We start from the raw sequence: 18,898 nt of genomic DNA, 5'->3' as shown, positions 1-18,898 counted from the left end.
AGCCTGCAAATGAAACCCCGGCAAATATTCTCCCTATAGCCGGCTAAGTTAGTCTGGTAGAGACTACCGTTGCCCCATTAGAAAGGCCTGGTGGAGAATACGCTATGTAGTCTATTGTTGACCTACCCCCTGACCCCTATTGTTTACCCCGCTATCCGGGCAGCTCAAGAAGCCTGCTATCTAGACTACTCCTGTCCTCTGCCCAATTGTTTACCTGCCCCCTCTGACCCTATTGTTTACCCTGCCCATGTGACCGTCCCGTGACAGCCGCGGGCTCCACAACCACAGGCCTGCCCCGTACCCGCTCTGTCTCACACGTCCTCCCGACCGTCCACACTCAACATGAAGTCTCTCCACGTCTTGGTCGTCCTAGCCACCGTCTTAGGGGTCGCCATAGCAACAGGTGAGTGCCGAGTCTTATTAAGAATGTCTTATCTTCAGAAGACCTTGTTTACGCAAGAGTCCACCTGTAAAGACTACTTGTATCTTATTGTATAGAGACGGGGGTAACTTCCCGTTCTTTTCCTTATCGAGTGCAGAAATATAATATAATATGTCGTAATAAATGGCAGGATACATAAAATAATGTCTTGCCTTTAACATAGCATGGTCACGTAAGAAAATACCTGCAATACCTGTAGATCTAGATCGCGGTGTGACCCGTACCGATATGCATAACTGCATGTGGAGACGACCACAGCTTTCTTACATACAGACTCTACGCGAGGCATTGAACCAAAGAATGATTCGGGACCGAGTATGTGTAAAAGAAAAATATGAAAACTTAGAATAGAGTCTATTTCATTTTCAACGAGTTCGTGTCATGTTAAGTCGTGTTATTTGCAACCCAGGTTGTAGTCTTACCTGTGGGTCGGTCACTTCAAACACTTCCTGTTTACACCTGTAGTATTGTCACCTAATATGCAGACGATTTCGCCCCTTGTTCAATACAAAAACTTACCATACTTTTATTTTGTAGTCTAAGAGCTACATTTGTTGTCTGTATTTGTGTAAAAACTGTGACGTTTAATTGCAAGGAAAAAGCGGAGAGTTCAAATGCGAAACGTCGAGATATGCCCCCCCCCCTACCGTATACACAACTTCCGTGTTGCACAAAACAAAGTTAACTGAATCAAATCCTCGTCGTTTGTGACCTGAGTGTTGTTTTCAGCATTTCCTTAGCACAACATGCGACAGCCTTAGCAAGAACTTCTCCAAACATTTGCAACTTTTGTAGGTATTTCTCTCAAAATTAACCAAGTTGAACTAAACCATAATACTTGCCTATATCTTATTTGTCATAATGATTTTTTTTGTAAATTCTTGCTCGAAAGCCAATGGAAAATAACAGAGAAAAGACGAACAATGAAAATCAATATATACTCCCGGCCTCGACTCACCCTTTATATAAACAATAGGCGTCCCGACCGTGTGAATCACAGTTTTCAGTAAACACTCACGAACTTTGACAACCCCATGACACAGCATATGACCTGCCCCGAACACTAAATCAATCAGAACCGTACAAACAAAGCTATTCTAAAAGTTCAAGGTTCATTCCTATTCAGGGGCCATTTCATATTACTTTCTACTCAACAAACAAAGTCGTTCTCAGAAAAAAGTCATTGATTTCATACGACGCTTACATTGCGATTACGTGATGCAATACGATTGATTCATAATTATTTTTTATATTTACCAGAAACGAAGATAGTTGTTGGTGCTAGCCAAAGGATTTCTGTAAGAAAACACAAACATGTCATGCCACGATCCATGTTGTAATCAATAAATATACGACCTGCAGACTTTAGATAAGATAAGAATACAATACACAGACTTTATACCCCCATTTGTTTATCAGTACTTCTGTTGTTGAGTCCTTGGGAAGAAAAGAAATCTATATTCTACTGTCGAAAGATCAATTGATTTCAATGTCATAACGGTAGAATTCGATATAGTTTGTTTTGTTGCTAAATTTAGCGAGTCATGTTGCAACATGTCCAAATTTCCAAGTAATATTTGTTTTGCTTAATGCATTGACTAGTACATGACAAATTTATGCAACATCTATGTACCGACTCCGTAAGACTTATTGGGATTCAATCAAAACATACCGAACCATCAAGTCGGTAAAACCCACCGCGTAACCCTAGAGTCACGAGATCGCAAAGTCACCTGCTGAGGACATGTGTGTGGGCGGTGGGAACATGTCATGACAGACTTCGCACTCGTGGTCACTTTAGAAACATGTTGAAGATATGATGGACAACACTCTGAGAAACAAAAATGCACCTGTTACGGAAAGTAGAAATTCATATGTTTATTCAAATAGCGTAATGTCTTAGCGTATTTTTGTGTCTTTATCACTGTCATCTTTCGTTACAACTATTTAGCGAGATCGGAAAAGAATGAGTCGACATAACCAAGTAAGTATTTATCATGTACATAATGTTAACTTTGTATACGATTATTCATTACGTATTTCAGCCCCCATGCTCCGGCTGGACTCCAAAACCGCCATCCCGAATGAGTACATCGTGGTCCTGCACAAGAACCTCACAGACTACGCAGGTGGGTAAATATTTGTTTCTCTGTTTGTTTGTTTACACATGAAGTCAAATGAGGCGGCTGTGTCATCTGGAGCTAGCTTGTACTAGCTAGCTAGCTGGACGGTTGTAAATCCAGTAGTTTGTATCATCTGTGTTAAGAAAAAAAAGTAGAATAGTTAGCCGCAATTAGACCTGATCTTGTGACCACTTGTGGTATATAGACCACTTTGTCATTTGTTGTGGGCTCTTAGATGATTTCTCTTAGGAAGAATCCTGTCAGAAGTGACCACCTGCTTACTTTGACCATAGAAGTGCCTTATGTGGCCACGTTTGACTGTAGTTCATGATCTTAAAGATATTTCTCATACCTTCCAGTTGGTAAGCACATGAACAACGTGAGGACGCTCCTGACGGGCACTAACGACACCAAGGTCCTGTTCGAGCACAACTTCCGCTGGTTCAAGGCCTACTCCATCCGCACCAACCAGAAGTGAGACATTATCCTCTTAAATTCCTTCTGCATGCACATCCACTGGTGTATAAGTTCCCATAACTCAGTTTCCTTAGCCTTGGACTTGATCATAGATCAAGCACAAAATATTCTACAGCAGGGGGCTAGTCCATCGGTAGTGGTGTATATTCCACTTCCATACTCTTTGCAATAAGCAGAGAAGCCGTATGCACCATTTGTAATTCTTTAATGTAACTCGGCCTGGGAAAAGAACCAGCGACCTATGGCAGGAAAAGCGAGCAATTCCTCCAAGCGTAAGAGGGTTCAGAATCATTCATATGTATCGGGACTATATGGATGTATTTTCTGTATGGCTTGGGGTTGACTATATTCACCCATTTTGCCAAATGCATCGATATGTGCATGAATTTTTATTTATCATTTCTCTTTTGGATTTTGGATTTTTCTTAAAATTCTTGTCTGTCTTAGGATGATACGCCATCTAGCGGAACAGCCGGAGGTGCGGTACATCGAAGCCAATCAGGTGATGAAGGCCTACCAGGCGCAGTGCCAGGACCAATTGGAGGCCACCTGGGTCAGTACGACGGATGCTATTGGCTGATTCAAATTCTGCAAAATCTCAAACTTTCGTATTATGTTACTTCGAACGAACTCGTCCCAGCAAAGATAACCAATGAAAAGGTACAGAAACAAGTAACCAATGAAAAGTCGCATAGGAATTATACTGTGCTCTCATTGGCTATCACTAACATCCCCCTCCCCTCCGTACAGGGCCTGGTCAGGACCGTCGAACGTGACCTTCTGTTGGATGGAATCTACCACTACCAAGGTTAGTGAGGTCAAAATAATGGCGGAAAGATCTAGCTAGATCGGAATGTTCCATTAAATGCACTGGGGATTTAATCTATGGTCGTTGCTTCTTGACACACATTTTACTCCAGTTCTCTTTTGAAAGAACCACTTAGTAGGAAAGTCATATAGGAAAATGAACACAACAAAAAATGAAGCAAATGAACAAATTCCCTCATTTTTTACCTCAGGCGGAGATGGAGAAGGTGTTGACGCTTACATCATCGATACGTAAGAAACAATTTTGACTCCTGTTTGTGTTTATATAAAGCAACTAGGCAAGGCTTGGTTGAGAAAAGACAGAAACGTAACTCGCGGCGTTTCATTTCAGTATTCACTCGTGAATAGAGAATTACATATTCAAGCACGAGGCGTTCCTGTAGTTTCTGTGGTCTGAAAGGTTCAACATACGTGTGCGTTTTCTTACAGCGGTATCTACACCGAGCACTCCGAGTTTGGCGGCAGAGCGAAATGGGTAAGATACTTGTAACTTTTATCGTCATGTACATACGAAAAAAAGTAATAGTACATTCACCAATACCACACATTAATATTGAACAAACTTTGGACGGTCATGGATTATTTCACTGATGACGTGTGATGACGTAACTTCCGCTTGGTTGCCAGGGTGTTGACACGGTGGACACGCCCAGTCCGGAGACGGACGAGAACGGACACGGAACTCACGTCGCCGGTAAGTACGACCGGAAACTGCATCATACTCGTATGTGAGATGTGAACCTCACAATAAGCCGGTTCACGGATTAGACTGCGCATGCGACAGCGAGACGCACATATGTTGTGGGTGGGCGATATGTTAAAGTTGAAGGCCCTGAGACAGAAATTCGGAAGCCGTGGCCGGTAAGTACGATAGAAGTTTTGATCCAACAAACACATCCCGTTGCCTCTTAAGATGTGATAATGATTATGAAAGGTGTATATAAACATAGTAAGGCACAGAAAGATTGCTAAGACATTACTTGTGTATAATAGATTGCATCAATTTTCCTTTCATTTCCTCTGCCACTCGAACCACCGTGACAGCCCGGAAGCTCCTGTCCCCGACTTTACATACTAGTAAACATGTACCAATCTCTTTGCAACATCTAATTGCAACACATGTAGCATGTATGGGGTCAGTGGAAAAGGCTACTGGATGGAATTTCTCATACAGGGCTTTTGTTTTTATCCCTTGGCCTTCTAGGTACGGTCGCCATTGTCCCAAACTGTTGAGTTGCACGCAACCATACAGTACCAGTGAATACATTCAGCAGACTAAGTGCACTAACTTGCACTCATTTAACAAACTACCTTGCACAATTTCATCCACAGCACCCAATGGTCGCATGGTCAGCTTTTCTAAAAGCATGTCTTCCTTCTCTTCCTTGCAGGTACGGTGATGTCTGACGCCTGGGGTCTGGCTAAGAAGGCGACCGCTATCGCTGTTAAGGTGCTGAGTAGGAGCGGCTCCGGATCCACTGCGTGAGTTTTTCTCCAAGACCCGTGATTTGACATACTACTACATACACAGCACTCGCCTGGCTGGGTGCCATCTATCTTGTTTAGCTCTACTCTCCTCTCTCGGTCGGTCCCGTATTAACCAAAAAGTCTGGGCCCGGGCGCCTTTTTGGCTACGGGAGCGACCGAGGGAGTGGAGTAAGGCTAAAGCTAAGAGGATGCCACCAAGGCTAACACAGCACTCGCCTGCAGTTGAAAGATTATGTAATGTTTGGTACATTACATAAATGTTTTGCCTGAGTCCCATTTGACATGAGCACACAATGTTCACCTCAAACCAACTGTCTAGTTAATTGTGTGGCCCGTTAATCATATTCTTGTAGTTAAAAACATATATATTTCATTTCTTTTAATATGTTAATCCATTGCCGATGGGGCCATGATATAGCAAATAACTTCCAATGGTGGCCTTTAAGTTTATTATTATATTGTTATAGTTAAAACATTTAATCTTATCTTACAGCGGAGTTATCGAGGGCGTGGAGTGGACCGGGGAGCAGCATTCGGGCAACAACAAGAAGTCTGTGGCAAAGTGAGCTATTTTTGTTTGTTTGTTTATTTAGTGACGTCGGCGTGGCGCAACGGTTAGAGCGTTGAACTCGGAATCAATAGGTCCCGAGTTCGATACTCACCATGCCCCGACGTTGTGCCCTTGGGGAGAGACCTTGGGGAGAGGCACTTTACACTACCTTCCCGGACGGTGGAGTGACGCCACCGAGCCTATTCGGTTAATCTGTCAAACTGTGTGCTAAAAAGAACACTGCGGATTTGGTTGACGTTGTGTCAACATCTAGCACATTTGCCACTGAGAACCGTCACATTTTTTAATTTTTTTTATTTATTTCTGTTTCGTGTAATTTCTTTATTTACTTGTTGAGAAGCTGCATGTAAAAGGCTACAAGTTGCCTCGATTGACTGTCAGAAATGCTGTCGTTCTACAGCATGTCGCTAGGCGGAGGTCGTTCCGATGCCATGAACGAGGCTGTGAAGGCGGTTGTGGAAGCGGTGAGTACCGGTTTGCTGTTTTGTATCTATCCTCGCATTTACGTACATACAAAGCCCTTTGATATCATTGATTTTTAACAGTATGTAATATCGATAAATTGATATATTAAGAGTATGAATATGAGCTGAATGATATCAATATATTGATATATCAACAGTTAATCCATAGTTGTCGACATCGCCTCCCAATAACTATTGGATCTTTCCCCCTTATGCTTGGGTCACATTTCCCAGCCGGGACCCGGCCGGGCTGTTTGCGGAAACGAAAAGTTAAAATGTATATCAATGAATATGCACAACCTATGCTCTTGAATAAATTTTGGTACGTCTTGTGTTTTTGGTTGTCTTTTATATCATACATTTTGTTCCCAAACACTACCCGGCTGGGCACCGGATTGGAAATGTGACCCAAGCATTCACAAGAGTCCATGATAGTTTCTGGGTTTGAATCTATCTCACCTACCCATAATTTCTGAAGAACAAACATCCCTAATATTGTACCATACAATGACTGTGCAATTGTCACTTCCTCCCGCAGGGCGTGGTTATGGTGGTTGCTGCTGGCAACGAGGGCTGGGAGGCGTGTAACGTTTCTCCCGCCAGCGAACCCACGGCGTACGGACACTTATTGATATAACTTATAATTATCAACTTATCATTATGATAATAATGATGTGAATAGTGGCATGCGCTGAAAAAACACCTGGTTTTGTGGTAGCTTAATGTAGAATTTTTTCAAGGGACAGATTATACACGTTTTGGAAGATGATACGACTTCACTTTGTGAAAGCGTTAAGAGAATGCGTGTTCGTTCCAAGAAAATCTTTATACAGATAAATATTCTAAATTCTAGGGAAATTTTTCACTTACACATGTTGCTTCATGTCAGTAAAACGGTAACGTCGCGACTTCATTTTTATGAGTTAGTCAACATGATCCCGTGCAATTCTCTTTCCTTTTCTTAATCCCAAGTCTTCTGTCTTTTTCATAATCTCACACCGTATTTATGTTAGGAACGCTTTAACGCGCTGTTTCCCTACAGGATTTCTGTCGGCTGCTCAGACAACGGGGACGACTTCTGCTTCTTCTCCAACTACGGAGAGTGCATGGACATCATCGCACCGGTAAACAAACATGCTCTCTCAGACAAACAAACAAACAAACAAACAAACAAACAAACAAACAAACAGACAAGCAAACCATGACTGTTTCAAAATTTCGTCCAGTTGCTTGAGTAACTGTCATTTGGCGCAATTAATAATACGCTCATAATGTCAATATAGAATACAACACGGGGTATTCCACCCATGAAATGCATTCGAAATATTCTATGGAAGCCTGTGTGATAACCCTCCCGAACCCTATGTGATCCGGATAGTTATCACACGGTCCGGAACACCCGTATCAGGCCCAGGCATGACATAAAGCAGGGTACCAACTGGCCGATGATCTGGTGTTCTAATCAGGTATTAATCACCTTGAATGTTCCTGTCGTTTCCGGTAGGGTCTAGACGTCACTTCCGCCTGGATCGGCGGGCAGTTCGCAGACAACACCATCTCAGGTTCGCGCATGCGCTTTAAGTCTCACATAGTAGCAGCAAAGATCTAAGAAATTGGTTCTGATAACCTTTAAGTCGCTGGCCGCGGAGAAACGTTCGAACCCGCTTTTCGCCTTCGCTACCAGCAGCTAGTACCACAGCGACGTCTTGCGATCTTTATCTGAACTGTAGGTCTGGAGGGCGCTGGAACTGTGCGTATGTATATATAAAAGCAGCAAATGGTCGATGTGTAGAATCTGTGTAGAATCTGTAGATAGCCTAGAACTTACAATGTTAAACTCAGTGATCATTATCTAGATTGACCAACTTGTAATAATGATACATTTCCTATCATTTTTAACTTGCTGTGATCTAATGCGTTCTCCTTTACGTCTGTAAACTTTGAATGCCAAAAAAAAAAGAATTTGACGTTATAATTCTTATATCCTGACGTTCTTTTCCTTCCCGTAGGCACCTCCATGTCTGCCCCGCATATCGTGAGTACAGCTGACCATTCTTTCAAACTCATGAGCTTTGTACTAAAAAAAAACAACACTTTGCAGATTGTTTGCTTTATTGGTAATATGATTGATAATTTTTGCTGATCCGGAAACACCTGGTACGACTTTTTAATGCATTCAATACCTCTCATAGATAGATATGGTTATACATTCTGTTTGCATATACCATGCCTTGTCCTTAAAGCTAGTTTTACAAAACATTTTTCTCCTCCAGGCCGGTATCGTTGCTAAGTACATGAGCCGCCAGTCCACCGTCCCATCCCCCCAGGAGGTAAAGGACTTCCTGCAGAACACGTGAGTACACGTCACGCGGTTGCTAGGATACCAACGTTCTGTAGAGAGTGTGTTCACGTGACGTCATCGACGCCATTTTGGTGCATATTTGCATTGTAGTGAATCATAGTCATGTTGGAAGTTCCAAATTTCCTTTTTATCTATGACCTTCGACTTCGATTTCATGATCTTTACCATTGATCCTGTGACCTTCACTCTTGACCTCATGACCTTCACCTTTGACCTTTTCTCAGCGCCACCAAGGACAAGATCAACCAGATCCCCGACTCTGACACCCTGAACTACCTGGGATTCATGGACTGTGGCGGCGGCCCCGACATGTGAGCATGCGCAGAAGGATACTGCAGTGCACTGTGCATGTCACGTGTTGGGCGTCGGAAAGTCATATTTGTGTTTCTCGTCAATTTTTCTTTTTGCATTGGTGTCATGGTTCGAAAGTTTTGAGAAGAGGACCAGAATACTGAAAAGAACAGAAGAAAAGAATACATAAACAACAGAGAAGCCAACAATTTTGGTCATTCACATGTTCGTTGCTATGATTTTAGGAAATGTAACCATGTAAACATGTTCACGAGAAACAGAAAACTGACTTCTCCGCGCCCAACGCTACAACTGAAGAAATGTTGCCAAAGCGAGATGTAAATTTGGAGAAAATTTGATGCTATAAAATTTCAGGGAATTTCTATGAATTCTTATCTATGTAACCAAGAGATGTGCAATGTATTTTTGTAAATGGATGTAAAGTGAATAAAGACGATACTATGCTGCGCTTGAAGCACGCTCTTTTTTCTCTCTTTTATGTCCGTAAGTGATACAACATTTAGTTGTCCTCTTACCGCTTCCTAAATGCGTAGTCATATATACGATGTGTGGTACGAAATCAAACTGTCTGGTGATAGAAAACGTTGGCAATGATATTTGTCATAGGCCAGTTCTATTCTACCATAACCTGGCGTAAAATCCAAGGACTGCAGCTCAAAATATCCAAACGTACATTTGTGTAAACTGCGAGAGACCATGAGGCACTGACGCATTCTGTAGGACTCTTTACGGCGTTTTCTACGTTACATATGTACGTTCTACGTGTGTCTTCTTCTCTGTCTGCTCATGATGGTGAGGGCTCATTCCCCGTTGTCGTTATCTGCTCATAGCAACACCAGAAAACACCACTGAACGCCGCAAATAGAGGTGCGAAACGAACCGTAACCATTCACCCACACATCTGCTTGGAGATGAATTCCGATTCCGAGAACAGTATTGGTTCGTTAAGTAAACATCCCCGCCGCACGGTTTTGGTACGGTCCGCTCTGACGTCACGCCCACTCCCATATTTGGGCATGCCTTAAGGCACTGCCCTGACTGACTGACTTCCTGTTAGGAGCACACTCACGCTTCTAGCCTATTCAAGACAACAACACTTCGCAGACGGGACGAAACCTTCAAGACGTTATGGCTGACGCCTTGGGACACCTGTCCGCACTGGTTATTCTTCTCGGTGTCTTAGCAACACAATGCTCGGGACAAGGTGAGACAACGCTGTTTCTTAAGTTTGAAGGGTCGGTTCTTGAGAAATAGTTTGAGTTTGACATGAGATAGCGGAAGGGACGCGGGGCGTTGTTTATATAGTCTCTACTGTAGGCTGCACGGTGGGAGTTTTCGTAGTCTCTACCAGACTAACTACGCCGGCTATAGGGAGAATATTTACCAGGGTTTCACTTGCCTTGGATTGCAGATTGGACCCTCTTTCCGTAGCCCAGACTCCCTTAGCATTCTATTAATTCTACTTGGCCGATTTCTACTATTTTCCCAGCGATCCGCGGGGCCTGGTAGAGGCTAGATTTTTCGTGTTACGGCTTTTCTGATATGAAGGGGTGTTCTCGATCGCTACAGTGTGACATACAGAGTCATCAGAACACTGTAGCAATGAGAAGACGCTACGTTATCAGCTAAAGAATGGCAACATTGTAAAAACAAAGCTCACGCCGCGAATTCTGCTTTCGAGGCTACGGTGTTTGGATAATTGTATCTGCGATGTCTCATTGTGTGTAGGAAGGATGAGTCCTGACAAACCACATATGGCGGGGCTAGAGTTGGCCCAATTGTGCCAGGATAACATGTTGGAGTGTTTAACGCGAGCCGGCCTCTTGCGTATAGGTCATGTAAAACTGCGGCATAGAATTTATGCGTGGTATCTGGAATATCGGCCGGTTTTGAAGCAATGTTTGAAACGCCAAAATCAGCAAGAACGAAAGGAAAACTTCTGTTTCTTGCACTCCTCTTTGTGGAAAACATGTCTGACATGTTGTCTCACAAATCCCACTGTTTACACGTCTACAAGGTCCAATTTGTATCTCAAACTCGGCCACTTTTGAAACGTCAAGAACAAAAAGAACAAAGGAAAAATTATTTTTCTTATATCTTTCTTCCCCACATGTCGTGAAAGGAATCTTAACGGTGATTTTACTCTGAGTGGAATCGGGAACAAGTGGAAAACATGTCTGACATGTCTGCCGACCCTGTCCCGTGTTGTTTACATGTCTGTAACGTTCGATCCTTTGTTTTGGTTTTCCATGTGGGTGTTCTGAGTCAGGGGATGTTTTCGGCAGGCCACCAGATCTGTTTTCGGGTTCCGTTTACTTAGCTTTGGGATATTCTCACAAAAGTTGCCACGCAGTAACAATCAACTGATCAAAATCGAATGGGTTTCATCTTCTAAGTTTCATAAGTGAAGACCGATTAAATTATTGATTGATTGGTTGATTAAATATTAGTAATGATGTCCGTCTTTTCTTATTTCCTGGTTACCTCATCCGCAAGAGAGTGAAGTATTGTTTTTGGAGTGTCTGCATATCTTTCCGTCCCTTTCACTCCCCCTCTCTCTACACAGTGTGTCTGTTTGTGTGTGTGTTTCATGTCTTTGTATTTCTCTTCCTCTATCTCTACCCCAACAAGAGGGATGTTGCCCAGTACCAAATCAAGATAAATGCAAGAGAAAGATCTCTTTATGCGTTTGCGTGTGTGCTTCTTGCCTCCCCCTCTCTCTCTCTCTCTTCTTTCTCTCTCTCTCTCTGCCCCTCTCTCTCTCTCTCTCTCTGTGCGTGTCTGTGTGTTTGCGTGTGTGCACAAGACATCGTTACCAGGCAGACCCAGAGAAATGTATGTCTGTGAGACTACAAACGTCACAAAGGAAATACGCGTAAGGGGTAGAGTCTGCCATCTCTACATTGCTTTGTTGACGGCCATTCCAGACTAGGAGATATTCACGACAGGAAGCGTTTCTTTTGTGTGTTTGTTTTGGAGTAGGTGTCACGGGACTTCCTAATTGTGCAAAATTACTACTTAAGTAACTTTGGAATGCCACCTGTCTGTCTGTTGCTTGTATTAATACCAAAGCATTTGCGCTCGGCCCTTTTAGGCTGAACGCTACTTAACGTCAATGTTCAGTTACTATATCATTACCTCAAGCTCACATGATATCGTGACAAATTTGATATCAAGCATGAGATTGCTCTGCTCTGTTGTTTTGCTTGTGATGACCTGAAACATGATATAAACAGCAGAAAAAGATGAGGGCCTTTCAATGATATCTTTGCAACGCAATGTATGTTGACAAGATCGAACAAACAAAATGTTATTTCTATTGAGACATTGAGACCTCATCATAACAACACTTGTTCTTCGCTAAATGGTGTAACACTAGATATGAATAATAACGAAAACGCTTGATACAACATTTTATCAAAACAATACATCAGAAAAGGAAAGAGGATCTTCTGGAAAGGCGTGAAACAGGAAAAGTTCGCCCTATCTACTCCCAACAACAAAGCAGCCATCTTGGGAAAGACCTCTACGGAAATCGCAGATCCTTCAAGGTCACGCCATGGCGTGCAGATAAGGAGGGGGATAACAAGTCTCCTTGTGGTAATCTTAGAGGTCACAAACATGGCGGGACTGATAAGCAGAGGTCAGAAAGATGGCGGAGATGATAAGCCAGGGCGGACACGGCTCGGAACTGACCGGAGATGTGTACTCGTTTGCCTTTAAGTGCTTAGTGCTTAAGGACATAGGACAGCAAGTTTCCTTACTGTTTCAGTAGCAGGGTATGTGTTTACAGGAAGGGGATGCTAGCCTTTCGTTTTCCCTTTCAGTGCTAGAAGCACCTCATCGAATACGGGACCCCTATTTTACGTCCCTTCCGAAAGACGAGTTAAGTCCCAACCGAGATGTCCCGACCCAGGATTGACCCAGTTACCAACAAATTGGAACCAGGAGCTCAACTGCGAAATACCCCTGGAGATGTCTGATTAGTCTATTGATTTCCAAGCAGATACAGGAAGGGAAGATTATCTAATATAACTTCTAAAACGTTCTTTCTAACTTAGCTTCGAGGCACAGAGCGCTTACTGTAACATGTTGTCTATTAGTAGATTCCCGTCAATATGGGAACAGGCAGAGGCATCAACACACCAGAACAACGGTGCAAGCTTTAGAGTGTGTCCTCTGAATATCTAACCTCCATTGATATTGATTCGCCGGGTTACATAAATCTGCCACTTTGAAAACAGTGGGTCTGAGAGCTCTCTATTGCAGCACCCCCAGGTATGCACAGTTTAGATATACAGGAGTGCACTATATTTGGTAACGTCGGGTTGGAGATCTATTTGGACGTATCTTGTCAGGGTGGCCTGAAAGAGATATGTACCCTGGTAGAATTATGTTAGTAGTAGATGTTACTTGCTCTGTATTGGCGTGGGATGAAAGTTAGACGGTTTGTAAACAAAACAACCGTTCTGAAAACCCCAGAATGGAGTCATACTGAAACTTAGACGGCTAAAATAAACAAAGCTGTGGCGCAACAGAAAAGACGGGGGCGTTGGGTTAAAAATAGAACCGCCTTTGGCCGCACTTACATTCCTTCCACCCCCTGTCTGCAAATAATTTTTGAGGTTGGTCATCGTTATGTAACTTTGTCCGGGGCTGATTTTGCTGTATTTACTTATGTGTTTCAAGTTGAAGAATATCTGTTCAGTACCTGATAATGTGCTTTTGTCGTTTCAATAAAGTATACACATCTTGAAGAAGAAAAAGTGTATTTTTAAATTTTGAAACGAAAAAAATGGTGGTAACATTACGGGTGGAAGCGGAATTTTGCGTGACCCAAAAAATGAGACTCAGACAAAAACGTTGTGATTTTTCTTCCCTACATCTGCTTGGAGACTACTTTAGAAGTCTGTTACTTGAACACCTGCTCTGGAGCCTGTTATGTTGCGGCAGACCGGAACCGGAAGTGGGCAGGTTGTTCTGTTACGGGTTATTTTTACCTGCCTGATGACGTGTTGTCTGGTGACGTCACCCAGTCCGTCTGTGTGCGGACGCGTTATGCTGATGTCTGGTATGTTGTGTGCTCGCGGAAAACAAGGAAGTCAGAGATGGCAGACTTCACCCCCTTACTCATACTTCCACGGTGTAAATGGATTCCCTAAGATTATACTGTCTAGACACCTGTCCGTCTTTAAACTACAGACAGGTACAGGTGATCACGCAGACAGGTATGGAGTGAGGTACACAGGAAACGCGATTCTTTTCTCATTGTTAAGGCCATCGTGTCGAGTGCTTCCTGTGGGTTAGAATTGCACCTAGACACCGTTCTATTTCTCAAAACCACAACCAGGTGTTAATATGAACAGGTATCAATTAGGACAGGTACGGGTGAGGATATTTTTCCACAGGTAAGGCGCGCGGTTTCCTGTTCTTTGTGCGGCGCCCCGCCACCGTGACCAGAGGGTCATGTTACATCCTAGACGCTGTACAGATACAACAACCACACGCGGTACACGAAAACTAGTAGCCTCTACCAGGCTCCAGAGAGGCTGGAAAGAGTAGCAATTGGCCAAATGGACAGATAACATGCCAGAGTAGTAAGCCGGCTATAGGACTACAGTTGGCCTCCTGAGGTGGTAAATTGTAATTCTATGACCGGCTTACACGCGTACTCCTCTGGCATGTCATCTGTCTATTGGGCCAATTGCTACTCTTTCCAGCCACCTCTGGAGCCTGGTAGAGGCTAGTAAACGAAAGGAGATAATAAATAGAAAGAAAGGGATGAAAGAATGCGAGATAGAAAAAGAAAAGGAGAGACGGAAAAATAGAAAGAAAGGTGGAAAAGAAAAATGACGACACCGAACGGAACTATTGGAAGTAGGAAAGATAGCAAAGAACGAAAGAATATAGAAATAGTTAACGGAAAAAGAAAGGAGGAAAGGAACAAAAGTGAATAAATGAATGAAATGTAAAAACATCCAGTTTGTTTGGAAGTGGCAGCATTTCAGTTGTTGTAATGTTGGCTTGTCTGTGATTGGCTGTTCATTATTATTAACTGATCTGTGATTGGCTGATGTTACAGTAGTTCCCGAGGCGTGCAGGTGGAAGACGATTGGACGCCCCGAGGATGTGGGCGGGGCACTGACTTCCGGTGTTCTCCAATCGCCAAGGCTGCCGGGAGTTTCCGGTTACCCAGAGAAACTGGACTGTGTGTGGCGGATATGGGTAAGACTCTAATACTGTTAATGTAAGATTATAGTGTATGTTGGAATATAGATTCATATATATATATACATATACATGTACATGTTAAAAGCTATGATAGTCCTTTATCTGAATTTTTTATCCTTAGGCGGGCGCAAGGTAAATGTGCAATATAACAGTACAGTGTGCGTCGCACAATATGTTGGATATTTTTCGACGAGATTTAGTCATAATGCACTGCATTTCCAGGCGAAACATCAGAAGAAAATCAAAGTCATAATCCGCTACATGGACCTGCCCCCTCGCGAGGCGGATGGGAAGTGCAGCGAGGACTTCCTGATCATCCGGGACCTGAGCGGCAACCAGCACTGGAGTAAGTTGTTACGCTCTCCCTCTGTTTTTCACTCTTTCTCTCTCTCTGTCTGTCTCACTCTTTCTCTCTCTGTCTGTTTCTTTCCCTCTCTGTCTCTGTTTCTGTCTCTTTCTCCCTCTGTCGCTCTTTCTCCCTCTGCCTCTCTCTCTCTGCCTCTCCCTATCTTTGCCTTTTTCTACCCCATCTCTCACTCTGTGCTTGCCTCTCTCTCTTCAATTCTCCCTCTCTCTGCCTGTATGTCGCTCTTTCTCTCTGTAGGTCTCTCTTGGTCTCTGCCCGTCTCTCTCTTACCATCTCTCTCCCTGAGTCGGTGTGCGTGCCTCTCTATATCTCTTAGACAAAATTGTAACCATTTCTAATTACAAAACAAGCGTAACGGGTTATAACATGGCCGCTATGGCAGGACAGTGGCCCTTGCCATTAATTATAGGGGTGCAATTACGATATTGTATTGACGATTAAAGTAGTTACGGTGTAAAAGAGACATTGTGCATCACCACGCAGAACCAGGCAAACGATATGCCAAGTTACACACCAGTGCGACGACGGGATCGTGAGTTATAGCTGCGAACGTAAACCTCCTTGCGCAAACAAAGGCATTTCCAATACTCCCAGAAGGAGGTATTCCTCCTTCCCGGAGTAATAACCACTACAGTTGACATAGATAACATTCCCTGCATTTCCAGCCTTCTGTGGTCAGGAGAAAGCTACCTGTCTCGTCTCGACCCTTCGAGATCTCCACGTCAACTTCGTCACTTCCGACAAGCCCAACAAGAAGCTACGTCACTTCCGGGGATGGACCATACAGTACTTAACCGTCGATGCTTCCGGTTAGTTTATTTAGTAAATTCGACATTTTTATTATAAAAACACTAAATATATTTTTGATGAGGTCAATACTCCCAAAAGAGGAACTAAGAGGCCTTTTTATGATTAATTCTTACAATTTTCCAAAATTTGGTATATTTGTACTAAAATGCAATAAAAAGTGTTAAGTATTGAGATTCTAAATTGCATATTGCAAACTTCAGATCGTTGCCCGGCAACGCCGACGCCCGAAGCACCTCTGACTACGCCACCTGTCGGTCGAGAGACGAAGAGCACCAAGCCGGAAGTGATGACGTCAGGCCTCGGTCCAACACACCGTGGCTGCGAGGGCCCCGGATGTAGTGCAAGTAAGCGCCTTTTGTACCAAATTTGTACTCAATACATTTGTATCGCTTTCTTAAACATAAAGCTAATAGAGATGTATTGAAAAAAGTACCAGATCTTGACATTACTGGAGTGTATGCAGTTCAGCGGTCAGATCATTCTTCATAGGGGAAGTTAGGCCATCGGTCACGTGCATGGTTAGGCCTCAGGCGTCTAACCATGCACGTGGTTAATAAACCCAACACACTTATTGATAATCTATATACGATATAGATATGTGCAGACATTAGCTCTATCTCTGTCTCTCTGACTCTCAAAAAAAGTAACAATCAAATAAACCTTCACTTCCCCCAGACCTGACGACCACCACAGAGGTGCCAGGCGGGTCCGGTAACGCCGTGGTGATTTTCCTTGCCGTGACGGTGGCGATCCTGAGCCTGGCCGGAGCCCTGTGCCTCGGCTGGTGGTGCTGGAGCAAGCGGAGGGGCGGGGACAAACGGTAGGCACGGGGCTGGGTGGGGTTAAACTCTGGCTTATATCACTCACCCAGGGAAGAGTAGGCACGGGTTGGATGTGGTTCAATTCTTAAAGGAGGCGCGTATAGTTTTGCGTCGTTTTGTCAACCTTTTAAGTAGTTATGTACGCATTTTAAGTTGTTTTGTACGTCATGGGGCAGGGAGATACGGTAGGCACGGGGTTGTTCGTTTCGTATAACCAGTAAACCACCTCAAGGAGTAAAGTTAACATACCAGTTTTACACAGTAAGTACAAGCTTGGTAAGACCGGGAAGGGCAGGCACGGGGTTGGGTTGGTCTGAAAGGAGACGCGTAGTTTTGCCTTGTTTCGTCCATCTTTTCACTCGTTACGTACGTCTTTTAAATCGTTTTGTGCGTCTTTTCGCTTGTTCTGTACATCTTTTTGGTTAAAAAAGAGCATTGTCATACATTATTTCTCTTTTACGAATCGTTTGAACTTTCTTGCCCTGTCTTTTCTATCATTTTAAAGTTCTTTATTTATATTTTTCATTTTTAAATTTTCATATTTTTAGTGGCCGGTGCCATCAAGCTAAATTTTGTTTTCCTCTGTTTCCAGGCAACGGCCAGCTGAGGAGCTGGGTCCTTCCGCGCCCCATCCTGACGTCATCACTTTCCGCGTAGGTGAGGAGAAGACAAGTCTGATGGACGCAAACTACGGCAAACCCGTGGGGCCAGTTCCACCTAACTACGGTAAACCCGTGGGGCCAGTTCCCTCGAAACCGCTCAGAAAAACCGCCGACTGCCCGTTTCCCGTCCCACAAGACGCAGAGTGGAGGCGTGTGCAGGAACCTTTGCTCGCCAAACATCTGAAAGAGAGCGGGGTCAGTGAACCCAAGTTACCCTCCCCTCCCCCCGTCCCGAGCGGAAGGTACATCCTTCCACCTGCTCCTGGGAAGGAGGTCATCGTTCATGACGTCACACCATACGGGTACTCCGACGTTCTGCTGCGGGACCGCATCGAAACGCAACAGCCGTACCCCGATCCGTGTTACGCGGAGATCGACGAGGGGATCGTCAAGACGCCCGAGATGGCTGGGGAACAAAAGGAAAAGGCGACTGCACCACCGATAAAGCCCGCTAGAGGGGGCAGCTACCCGCCCTACGCGACGGTCTACAAGCCAGGGAACCTGGAAGCGCCGGTAAAACCGAAGCGGGCGCCGCAAAAATCCCCGCGAAGAAGCCTCAACCCTAAACCTGACGTCGTAGGTGACGTCACCAGACCGTCCGACGACTACTACGAGGTTCCCATGGTAACGGCCCCGCCCCGCAAGCCTCCGCGATCGTTCGAGCCAAAAAAGGCGGGAATAAACTTTCCACGGTTGTCCGACGGATCAGACGACGGATACGCCGTTCCCATAGGAACGGTGACAACCAGCGACCAATCAAAAGCCGAATATGACCGTCTGGGCAGCAACGGTTCCCATGGCAACAGCCAGGACAGTGACTACCACCATCTCGGTGAGGGGTCGGGCGACTACGATCACTTGGCGCGAGGAATTGTGGACCAGAGGAAGCAGAGGGGTCAAATGTCAAATTATGACAGACTTCCTGAACTTGAGGCATAGT

At 44.2% G+C, this 18,898-nt stretch overlaps 1 protein-coding gene across 2 annotated transcripts; it reads left to right on the top strand.

Moving 5' to 3' along the window:
• The first annotated feature begins 260 nt into the window (after positions 1-260).
• Positions 261-9,521, top strand: LOC136425536 (uncharacterized). 2 transcript variants are annotated; one of them, XM_066414454.1, is made up of 17 exons: positions 261-403; positions 2,488-2,571; positions 2,925-3,039; positions 3,490-3,595; positions 3,793-3,850; positions 4,062-4,101; positions 4,300-4,345; positions 4,498-4,559; positions 5,257-5,352; positions 5,852-5,920; positions 6,330-6,393; positions 6,932-7,008; positions 7,436-7,517; positions 7,898-7,955; positions 8,403-8,428; positions 8,667-8,746; positions 8,980-9,521. In XM_066414454.1, exons 1-17 carry the CDS (start codon positions 343-345, stop codon positions 9,068-9,070), a joined length of 1,215 nt encoding a protein of 404 aa, XP_066270551.1. In that variant the 5' UTR covers positions 261-342; the 3' UTR covers positions 9,071-9,521. The 2 variants fall into 2 exon arrangements, with proteins under 2 accessions (XP_066270551.1, XP_066270550.1); XM_066414453.1 differs by having other exon boundaries at positions 4,498-4,564; positions 5,262-5,352.
• The last annotated feature ends 9,377 nt before the right edge of the window (positions 9,522-18,898 follow it).

The sequence above is a fragment of the Branchiostoma lanceolatum genome, chromosome 19 (assembly GCF_035083965.1).
Source record: "Branchiostoma lanceolatum isolate klBraLanc5 chromosome 19, klBraLanc5.hap2, whole genome shotgun sequence".
In the NCBI taxonomy this organism is placed as follows: Eukaryota; Metazoa; Chordata; class Leptocardii; order Amphioxiformes; family Branchiostomatidae; genus Branchiostoma; species Branchiostoma lanceolatum.
Note: the sequence above shows the minus strand (reverse complement) of the source record. Positions and strands in the feature narration are given on the sequence as shown.

What these genes read in the sequence shown, in the direction of transcription:
- LOC136425536 (XM_066414454.1), top strand. Translation starts at nt 343, where the DNA reads ATGAAGTCTCTCCACGTCTTGGTCGTCCTAGCCACCGTCTTAGGGGTC. An exon ending in ACCAATTGGAGGCCACCTGG is followed by an intron (nt 3,596 to 3,792) that starts GTCAGTACGACG and finishes CCCTCCGTACAG; the next exon opens with GGCCTGGTCAGGACCGTCGA. An exon ending in AACAAGAAGTCTGTGGCAAA is followed by an intron (nt 5,921 to 6,329) that starts GTGAGCTATTTT and finishes GTCGTTCTACAG; the next exon opens with CATGTCGCTAGGCGGAGGTC.